The 10,784-nt window shown below is 34.8% G+C and overlaps 1 protein-coding gene across 1 annotated transcript; it reads right to left on the bottom strand.

The window, feature by feature from the left end:
- Positions 1 to 368: 368 nt before the first annotated feature.
- On the bottom strand, positions 369 to 10,346 carry kif2c (kinesin family member 2C). The gene is made up of 22 exons (XM_088927667.1): positions 10,181 to 10,346; positions 9,723 to 9,817; positions 9,327 to 9,431; positions 8,678 to 8,726; positions 8,524 to 8,562; positions 7,312 to 7,437; positions 7,012 to 7,131; positions 6,813 to 6,913; positions 6,363 to 6,458; positions 5,677 to 5,731; positions 5,427 to 5,589; positions 5,068 to 5,158; positions 4,538 to 4,601; positions 4,348 to 4,439; positions 3,832 to 3,974; positions 3,485 to 3,689; positions 3,269 to 3,379; positions 2,513 to 2,580; positions 2,244 to 2,334; positions 1,772 to 1,873; positions 1,250 to 1,352; positions 369 to 839 (listed from the first exon to the last, which is right to left on the bottom strand). Exons 1-22 carry the CDS (start codon positions 10,242 to 10,244, stop codon positions 766 to 768), a joined length of 2,157 nt encoding a protein of 718 aa, XP_088783793.1. The 5' UTR covers positions 10,245 to 10,346; the 3' UTR covers positions 369 to 765.
- Positions 10,347 to 10,784: the final 438 nt, after the last annotated feature.

Below are 10,784 nucleotides of genomic sequence, written 5' to 3'. Positions count from 1 at the left end.
AGTGTAAAGGTGGTGGTGACGAAGGCTACCCTACTGTGGGGGATAACATGGGTACCCTCCTGACATATCACTTTGAAATCATGAGATGAAACAGGCTGAATAAATGCTATCAATTATGAATCCAAAGTAAATGTAAGTGTAACTCAGACCTATAAGGTAAATCTATATGAAACACAGCAACATCAATTTAATTTTCAGTGCAAATTAAAGGAAAATCTGAGAGCTTAGGTTTAACCTTAGTTTCTAACCTTATAAAGCTGAATAGGTTGTGGGATGTACTATTAAAGTTTATAAATCCGTTAAATTTGCATAACAGAATTACATGGAAGTATTTTGCAAAAATTTATTACAAAATGTACAATGTTAAATGTAACCTTGAGCTTACAGAACATCTACAAATTGCATGTGCACTATAAAAAGCGAGAACGTGGCTTGGTGGGCTCTTGCACATTCTCATACTCAAGAAATGTTTAGCATAGGTTGTCACAATGAAATTTTAGAATTCTGAAAAGCATAAACTTTTCTTATATTAAAGCAAACAATTTAGAAATCGTCATCCATCCAGCAGTCAAGTGGTATGTACATTTAGAACATACAAGTTATGAATGAAAAACAATTTGATGTTTTTATAAAAATTACACAAAAAATGAAAGGACACAAGAAAGAATAAGGGCTCTCCACTCAATTACCAATTCAAATTATGTACAAGGTATTGAAACAGAGCACACAGAAAGTCAAACAAATTTGCAGTAGTGTATTCAAGTTTCAGCGGCATCCATTAAGTTTTGCCCTAGCCTCTTGTTCATTTTCTATGGCAGATTCTAGAACTTTCACATTATCTGAGGAAAAAAAAACATTAATTTTAGCAAAAAAGAATGAACAGCCAACTGGTTAACAAACAGTTGTTAAAAGCACTTCTGCATGTATACGTGCTGTTCAGAGCAGTGGAAAGAAAGGTACAAGAATTGAGAAGCTGGATATTTGCATACATTCAGCAATTTCCCCTAAACCAAATGTTGAAAGGCACAAATACAATTGTTTGTAAAAGCCATTGTGTTAACAATATCTTCAACCGTACATGATGAGTAAACTGGACTCACTGGCAAACTGTTAATATTTGCAGATATGTTGACCAATAAAACTGATTTTCAGAACTGTGTTCTCAACACAAAGAAAAGGTTTGTGATATGTTAACACTGAAAACTATTGTACAAAACAGCTGTCAAATGGTGCATTTTGAGCTTCTTACCTTGTAGTGAACTGCAACCTTTCAAAAATGCCTTAATTTGCGCCACAACACTCAGTAAGTCACAAGCTGGTTCATCTGCTGCCTTCACGGCATCAACCCCGTGCTAAAAAAATGAACATGTAAAAGCTTAGTGTAATCTATAATAGTAAAGTGACCATTCCACATTTTTAAATAAAAATTATGCAAATAGCAGAAGGTTCTAAAAAGATATGCAAGGAAAGATCTAATGTATCACTTAACACGTGCACATTACATTTGCCTGGTCCTGGAGAGCAACAGGGTTTCGTTCTTTCTCTTGAAAACTAAATTGATTGCTTGAGTCTTGAAAACAGTGGTAACCAAAGTTTAAACTCTGCAGCTCTGCACCTTCAGAAACATTAATAATAGCTGTCCTAGACTTAATTTTTGACCAAAGATGACAAGTCTAACAAACTAAAGTTTTAAATTAAAGACAAATAGGCATGTATTAAATCTCGGATATCAACATTTCAGATTAAATTCTCAGATTCAAATTATACCTACATTTACTATTTCTTGGAGTTCCTCCATAACCTTCTCTTCCATTTCTGAGACGCGAGACATAGCTTCATAAATATCAGACATTAGATGTGGTAAAGCTGTATCCTAAAAAAGAAAACCAAAAAAAGTTTTTACTATTAGAGGTTTAATCTCTTAAATCAACTCTTTTATCTTTCATATTTTTACACAGAAACTACTGATAATAAAGGTATGAACAATGATAGAAGAAAAATTAGAGCATAGTAAACTCAATACAGCCATTAATAATCCATGAAATATTGCATGATTCACAACTACTGTTTAAAGAAAAATAATCTAGACACTTAAAACATGTAGTAAGATCATTTGTACAAGCACATAAGAACTTATTTTGAAGTAGTCCTATTTCACAAACATCTTTAATATTCCTTACATGATGTTTGGACTTGTAATGTAGTAATCTAACATGCAGTTAAGTGCATTAAACATTACTCACTTCATCTAAACTGCTGGACTCATCAACTTCCATTTCATCCCTGTCAGTGCCAGACTGATTTCCATTAGGTGTTCCATTCAGCTCCTTTACTCTAAAGCACACAAATCCAAATGATTGTTCAATTTTCTGATTACAGTTTATACAATTTAAATTTAAGAATGCCTTAAAAGTATACTCCAATATGCTAACTTAGTATTAAGCAAGTTACATTATCATACATATAATCAGTAAAAATAAATGGTTAAGATTTTTAACCTGTTGCACATTACCTGTCTGCATATCGGAGAGTGTTTAGAGTGTAATCACAAGAGGCCATCCCAGGTGAAATCATGGCAATCTACAAAAACCAATTCACACATAATGTGGCTTGAAGTATCGTTGTAGTCATTTTATACAGAAATCTATTTATTGGTGGCACTAGAGTAATCTTCTACTACAAGAAAAAGGAAAATGAGATTGATGAACTGTAGAATGCAATCAATTCAGTCTAATTAAAAAGAAGAGACTAAGGCGGGATAGGCTTAGTATTCAAAGGTATTAAATGTCCTTTGAAGACCAGTTTCAACACTCTTGCTTCTTTCAACATACTATGAATACAAAGTCACTAATGGTAAAAGTCAAAAGGCGAGGTTTAATAATGAATGCTTGCAAGTGAGTTCACAGACCTTAAATGTTACAACTCCCAGAAGACCTATTTTGATAAGTCTATCTAATCAGTCTGCAAAACCCCTTTTTTGTAGGGGTTTGAAGTTTACATCAAAGAATATTATAGTTTTGATTAAAATTCTAACCATTCAATTACTATTCTTTAGAAGTACATTCATTTTCATTTTACAAGTAGTTTTAATAATTACAGATTTTGAAATTTGCATGTAAATTTTTGTAAAACAAGCAACTTCATTGAAAAATGCATTTTTGTATAAGTGTAAGCATTGGAGGATTAGAGAACCTTGTCAAGCCAAAACAATCAGGTTTAAGGTTTAAAACTCGACAAAAGCTGAAAGAAATGGAGAACAAATCCTCACCATACAAGTCCTGGAGTTCTCCCCTATGAAGGAATCTCTTAGAACCTGTGTCAGCTTACTCATTCTGAAGGGCGTATGAGCCTGGTTCTGTCCAAGAGCTCGAATACATTCCTTAAAAATAAATTAACTTGTCAGTTTCTCTTTTTAACTGGTGGTTTAAGAGTGTTAGTAAAAACAAATATTGTTCTAAGTGACGGCAATTGATGGAATAAATACCTTCAAAGCCAAGAGGCTTCTGTTAATTTCCGCAGTTTCCACTAAAGTTTGTCGTTCAGCGCTGCTAACATCGGAACCACGCTCATTCCCTGCCAAATCAACCAATGAGAACTTGCCATGTAGCTTCTCCCCCTTACGCAAGATAATCTGCAAGACTGCATGAGAACGAGACGAGTTCGAATTGGCAAAAGTCTGTCCTGATGTCCTGCAAGAAACAAAACATGAGATTTCCCAATGGCGATTCCAGAGGATGAAGCAGCCAGTGGTTTTGTGAAACCTTTTTAAAATCAGTATGGGTTTAAATTAAGCACACCTTTGTGCTTCAGAGTTTAACCTAAGATACATACCTGCACGCACTGCCAATATCGATCATTTTGATGACATCTTCGGCTGATGTGACATACATTTCTTGAAGTCCAACTACGTGGACTTGCTGCTTGCTGTCTTCCAAGACGCGCAGTTTTGCTTTCTTATTTAGCAAATCAAACACCTACAAAAATAGGGGCATAAACTTGTGAAGTACCAGAAAAAAACCACAAGCTTATTGAAGTAAAGACTTGTGTAAGAGAAGCATACTAGTTTTTGTAAAGATTATCAAAGAATCATGATCTGATGCAAAATCTTAAATCATTTTTAAATTGGAACTTAATGTAGAGTTAAAATTCTCTTTCTTTTAGGCAAAAGCAAAATTAAAAGGCTTGACACAATCTGGCTCTAAAGTTTGAAGCAGTCCTGCTACAATTTACAATGGCAGCCAATCTAATATTATTTAAAGAATAAACTATCTGGAAAAAAAAAGATTTTCATTTTTTCCCCAAAACATGATGATTGTAAGACTGATAAAAGACCCTCTGTATTTTTACCTTGCCATTGTATATCTCAAAAAATGTAACATATGGTTCCAGGCCAAGGATAGAGTATTTTCGCTGGCTGAGAAGTGAAAAAACATCTTGAGCTACAATTTTAAAGAAGAGGGGAAGGACAGATTAAAACAGGTTAAAAAATGATTACATCCATCAAAGATGTCAAAAGAATTGTGATTTGTCAACTTGCCTGCTAGTGCATAAATTCCTTTTGAGCAGTTTTGACTTTTCCCCGAGAAATCACCACCCATCGTCTGCCAAATAATGCCAAATAAAGCAAAATGAAATACTGTTTGTTAATATAAAGCCGAGTTAATTACTAGAGTGATACTAGGAACTTTAATATTCAGATATTTCTAAAATATTAATATCCTTGAAAATTAATATGCAAATTCTCATTCAAGGTACATTTAAGTAACCATACTATCATGTACATGTATATCATTATATGCAATTATGTTTTACATCCAGTAAATTGAATTCCAACTACTACACTGTACAATTTACTCTGCAATATCATGCAGAAATAAGATAAGATATAGCCAAAGAAATAGCGTGTGCAAACTAATACTAATTTGCGGGGGTGGGGGGGGGGTTGGTAGGTATCGACCATAAACCTATTTAGATATTCTTCTTCTAGTTATTAAAATTGAAAAAGCTCTCAAATTATATCCATGGTTATGTTTAAAAAAAGTACAGTACTATTGCTATTAGACTTACATGTGTTTTTCCACTTCCTGTCTGGCCATATGCAAAGCAGGTTGCCATTCCACCTTCAAAAACGGTTTGAACAAGTGGTTTGGCTGTAAACCTGTGTGTAATAGAAAATGAATATCAAAATGACAAAAAATCACAGCAAACTGCATGCTGTTTTGTGCAGGAAACCAGCCTTTATGATTTTTGGAGGTGCTCAAGCAGAACATAGACAGAGTCTAATATTTGATAAACTGCAGTTGTATTACAGACTAACTTTGGAAATATGTGCATTACAGAATATTAATTGCATGGGTGTCCAAAAACTGTTATTGTAATCTATCCATGCGATCTAAAACTGAAAAGTGAATGATCAATTACTGTACCTGTACACAATGTCATTTGTTGCAGATTCATCAAAAGAATAATCAAATCTGAAGATCTGGTTCTCCAAGTACTTTGTGAGATCCACTTTTTGTTTTGGTTCGTGCAGAAGCAGCATTCCTTTTCCAGGGACAGAAACCACATCTATTTCCTTTTTTGCCAGCTCTGCCATATGAAGATTGTCAATTAGAATTGAAACCAGAAACTACAAAAAGATCTTGCACTTGCTAGACACTAACGCTCAGTTCATACCTTGTTTGTTCAGTGGGCGTTTCCGGACACAAACACAAATTCTGTGGTCTTCAATCTAAAGGAAACCAAAGATTTTTTACTATCTACTACAAAACATGCATTTAAAAAAAATTGTATAGTATGCAAAGTAATTATATTGTCAGATACAAAAGTAGCAAACTATTTTCGTATCTTCTCTCCAAGCATACTGTGCGTCAAGGATTTTGTCAACTTTCAACTTGGAGTTTCAGAATTTATACTGCAAATGTTGGATGAACTCATTTAAATGGCAACATTGGTATTTTGTAACAAAATGTAATTTTTGCAAATGCTTGTGGAGAATCTGAGGAATAAGATTCTGCACAACCAGAGAACATTAATGTCATGGCAATTCTGAATTCCCAGTAATTTTAACATTTAAGCCTTATCAACAAACATTTTGAACATTGCCTGAGAACTACTTCATTTATCAATCATGGCATCCTAATAATTTCAATTTATGACTGGCTATATCACTCTGTTCATCTCCCCACTGATAGCTGATGTATGGCGAGGTATACTGGCTGCTGCTGCATCATCCAAGTGGATGCTGCACATTGGTGGTGATGGTGGAGGGGAGTCCCCATTACCTGTAAATCACTAAGTGGAGTGTCCAGAAAAGCGCTATATAGGTGTAAGTGCATGTTTCAAGAACCTTTATGACTTACCGGGTCTGACAACGAGATAGGTTTGCATTGTAAAGTTTCTCGATACTCCCGGATCATTTTCAAGAACTCCCACTTGGCCTTGCTCATTTCACTATCCTATAAAAAATGACAGTAAGTTATAGGCATTTTTGTGCAAATGTAAATATAGTTAGAAATTCAGCAGTGAAACTCTCTCTTCTAGCCAAGCTTAAGTTTAGGGTTTGAAAATACCACAGCTGGGCATTAACCATTAACTCTTTAAAAGGAGTTAGAATCACATGCTTTTTAGTCTACCTAACACTATAGAAACCAGGGTGAGATTTGGCCTGATGAGCTGCTGTCTCTACAGATTTTATGTTTTGATTAATGTAGCTTTTTAGCACCGCCTATTTATAGTGAGAGATAAATAAGGATTTTACCCCTCAGAGAGAAAATGTTGTCACTGTTCTGTAGTGATGGAATTCTACTGACCTTTGCTTGCCTTGCACGGCTTTGCACATTTTTGGCTTGGTTTGCTTCTCTTTTATTCTTCATTTTTTCTACTTCAAGGACAACAGCTGACTTCCGCTTGGCTGGAAAATAATGAATCGTTTCAGTACCAGCTTTAAAATTCTAATATTTAATAATTAAGATAATTGTATTGATCTTTCAAATGTTATTTAAGATTAACCTGGATTGGTAGACCCATAATTCTTTGGAAAATGCGGTAACTCTGCTTCCACACCAACTTCATTGACTTGTGGCAGTAATGACGCTTTTGACATAAGAGTTTTTCTCCTTGTGCTGGGTCCTGTTGAACAATGTACAAGAAAATTCACGGAACTTGAACAGAAAAAATTAAAGCAGGAAATCTTTTCTACCATTGCTTGTTTAAAGACTGGAGAATACTTTGTCAACATTTTATTCTTGATTAAACTGGAAAATATCAGTACAATTTAAAAAAATAATAATCTTTCTTGAAAGTTCTTACCAGAACCATTAAAGAGAGATGTTTTTGCCACTTCTGAACTTGAAAATTCTTCCTCTGCATTAGCAAGCAGAGACTGAGGTGTAGATTTAATCACAACGCTTCTTCGCACATTCGAATTTCGTGTCCCTAAATGAAAGACACGCCACTTTCTATTAAAACTTTTCTAATAAAGGATCGGCAATTAATAATTTTACTGACATACAGCACAGTTTTGTTGAGCCACAAGACCATTAACACCCAGTGAATATGTGAAGATGAAAGTGCCTTTAGTGAACAGAGCCTAGGATATCAGAGGAAATTGCTGTCAATGACAGACCAATTGGCAAATTAATTTTTACCTACTAAAATTGCTTTGAGCTGTTATTGAATTTTTAACTACTATGTTGACTTTATAACTCAATCTTCACAAAAATGGACAAAAAGACAATTATGTTGAAAACACTCAGATCAGCCATATTCTAAATATGAACAAGTAATAGGTTTATTCCATGCTGAAAAGAGAAGAAATAAAACACATTTGTTGGGTGTTCACCTGAAGAAGGCTCCACAACCGAAACGTTGTGTTTTCTTTCTTCTCTTTTCAGGATGGAATAAACCTATTACTTGTTGCTTTGCAGCCTACGCATGCTGACGTAGCTCCCCACCTGAATATATTCTAAATATGCATTACATGATAAATTAAACTATTTAAAATGCATCAAAGCAGGCATTAGTAAGAAATTTTAAGACACATAACCACGCCATTTCATAACAAGTGGTTTTCTGTCAGTCACAGCAGGCATCAATGCCACATAAGAACTTTGATTTAAATTTATCTTTCAGTTTTGTGCTCTGCAGTGTGATGGATAAAGTCACTGGTAAAAAAGCCCTAATAGGACCACACCAAAGAGGAGAAAAAAGGATCAACCAACCCAAAAAAGAAAGGATTGAATATTAGAAAATAGCTGTCAAATATCACAGAAGTGATATGAACATATGAGCATAATCTATAATAGCAGCAGAAGCTGCCATGTGAAATATCACTTGAATATACATACTGTAGACTGATGAAGTATATAATTTTTAAAAGCTGCACTTTGTAAAATTTAGAGAAAGAACAATTATTTTAAAGAGTAAAAATGGTGAATACTTCAAATCAAATCATAGTGTAATAGCATTTAAATATCCTTTGATTCTGACAGCTAACAGAAGTGGGCAGTGCATGCTTCATACCCTTATCTGGTAGTTCAGCTTGACGAGCATCAACAATGGCTTGTGAAAGGGGGAAAAACAAAATTAGCCATTAAAGAGAGGAAAAGCTTCCTACTGCAATTTCTTTTTTAAAATATGCTTAAAATGGAAGTTTTTCAGAAATGGAAGCACTCACTTTCTGGAGGAGCCGGAATCTTTGACAGGCGAGTCCTGCGTTCCAGTTTCTAGGAAAGTCAACACAAGTCTAAAGGTAACAAATTTGCTGCAACTCACATATAACAAATAGTATAACAAACAATGGAAACTGTAAAATGATTAGAAATGTCGTAGATAACATATATGTCCCTGTTTAACATAAATCAAAATATTAGTTATACCCCAGGGGTCTCCAATGCTGGTCCCAGAGGGCAAAAATCCTGGAAACAAGAAACGGCCAATGAGCAGAGACCCGGAAAGCATTTTTACTCCTAAATCAATTGCAAGACTCTTTTCTTAGCGTAACTAAAAATACAGAAAATTTCTAGTAAGAGAAATTACAAGGAACAGTCATACTAGTACAATAATTTAAGAAAGGGATGAGAAGCACACAACTGGTAAAACAAGTGCAAACTATAAAATATCCATATGGTGATTAAGTTCTTGATAAGTTCAGCTGGAAAAGAAAACCACAGAAATCACTGCTTTCCAGAACCAAGGTTGCAGATTCCTGACATATCCTCTTAAATCCTTTCCCTGCGATGAATGGTTCACTTGTGATGTTCGTAGAACAGGCGAAAATGAAATATTTTGCTGGCCATACTAAAGTGAAAAAGAAAAGTACCTACTGGTATTGCAACATTTTCTTGTAAAGGAAGAGTCCTGGGTTGGGTGGTGGGTTTCAGGTATTCAAACAAGCCCTGGTTTAAAGTCCACAATTCACCAAAATCAACCTGCAGGAAGAAAAAAAAAACACTGGTTTGTACTGGTATGGATAAGTGTTGGGCTCCAACAGTTTTCTAAATATTTGAATTCTGGAAAAATAACATTAGCTTGTAATGTTAATAACAGCATGATTACACCAAAAAATTATTATATCACCTTGTTTCTGCTTACCACTGTGTCAATGCCAGGTATATTGGGAGGGGTTGTCAATAGAAACGAATTAAGACGGTCCCCAAATGCGTTCCCGTTCACATCCGTAAGCACAAAAACGTTTGGATTACGAAATACACGATTCTCACCTCTTTGCCTTTGGTTGCAGAATTTTCTTCCCACTCGACAGTCACGGTGCCCTTCTTGTGGTTAATTTCTTTAATGGTAGCGCTATGCACCCTTCCTGCAGAAGATATCATCACCCACAAATCGTAAACAGGTCTTTTCAGTCATTTCAATTATTCGTACAAATGACTGGCAAGGCTGCCCTGGGAAAACATCCTCGGGCCAGATTCGTTTCTATTAGACTTTCTTGCCTTTTACATTTCGCAAAGCTGTGATTAACCATTTATAGTAATTTTTTCTAACTCAAAACAAATCCTGACTGTCACTAAGCAGCGGAGAACTTAAACTGCTAGTACTTTCATTATCTACTAATACAAGGACATACAAGGGTATACAAGGACATTTGCTGTATTATTTACTTCATTTTAAACATAACGTTTTCCTACCACATGCATTAAAAGAGAGAATGAAAAATTCCTACCGTCACTCCGACTAATTTTAATAGCGAGTCCAGGGGTAATACAGTCAATAACTGCTTGATTCATTTCTAAAATCGATATTCTGTTGACTCCGCAAATTTAAAATATATTTTATAACTCTTAAAATGATTACTATGTTTATTTTACAAACGTTTTCCTCTAACTTCAAGTAAGCATCAGAATCCAATACAGCAGCTAACCGCCGAACTTTTAAAAAACGTCACAACAGGAAGTACACTAAAGAATGTTGGGACAAAACCGGGGGAAGTCGGGAAATGTAGTTCATGTTTTGCAGGCTCCGCCCAACCCTTCCAACTCTAGAAATGCCAAAATGGAATTCCTCTTTTAAATAGAGACTTAGGTGTCAGTTTTTCTGTTAGAAATATACATTACCCAACCTTGGTGCTAATAAAGAGAGCCATTGATTAGTATTTGGACCAATGGTAAGGTATATTAGAGAATGGGGACTTTCTTTTAACAATTTGGAACACCGAATTTACTACTGTTCCAGTTGTTGTACTTTAGTGCTTGTACCTTAAGGCTAAATGTGTTTTGTTATTTTAAAAATAATTTCAATGTTTTTTTTTAAATGAAATATAAACATAT

The sequence above is a fragment of the Atractosteus spatula genome, chromosome 11, assembly GCF_055471065.1.
Source record: "Atractosteus spatula isolate fAtrSpa1 chromosome 11, fAtrSpa1.hap1, whole genome shotgun sequence".
NCBI classification, from domain to species: domain Eukaryota; kingdom Metazoa; phylum Chordata; class Actinopteri; order Semionotiformes; family Lepisosteidae; genus Atractosteus; species Atractosteus spatula.
Note: the sequence above shows the minus strand (reverse complement) of the source record. Positions and strands in the feature narration are given on the sequence as shown.

Coding starts and splice junctions, on each gene's coding strand:
- kif2c (XM_088927667.1), bottom strand. CDS start 10,244: ATGAATCAAGCAGTTATTGACTGTATTACCCCTGGACTCGCTATTAAA. Junction 3,690..3,831: donor GATATTGGCAGTGCGTGCAG/GTATGTATCTTA, acceptor TGTTTCTTGCAG/GACATCAGGACAGACTTTTG. Junction 2,335..2,512: donor ACTCTCCGATATGCAGACAG/GTAATGTGCAAC, acceptor TGTGTGCTTTAG/AGTAAAGGAGCTGAATGGAA.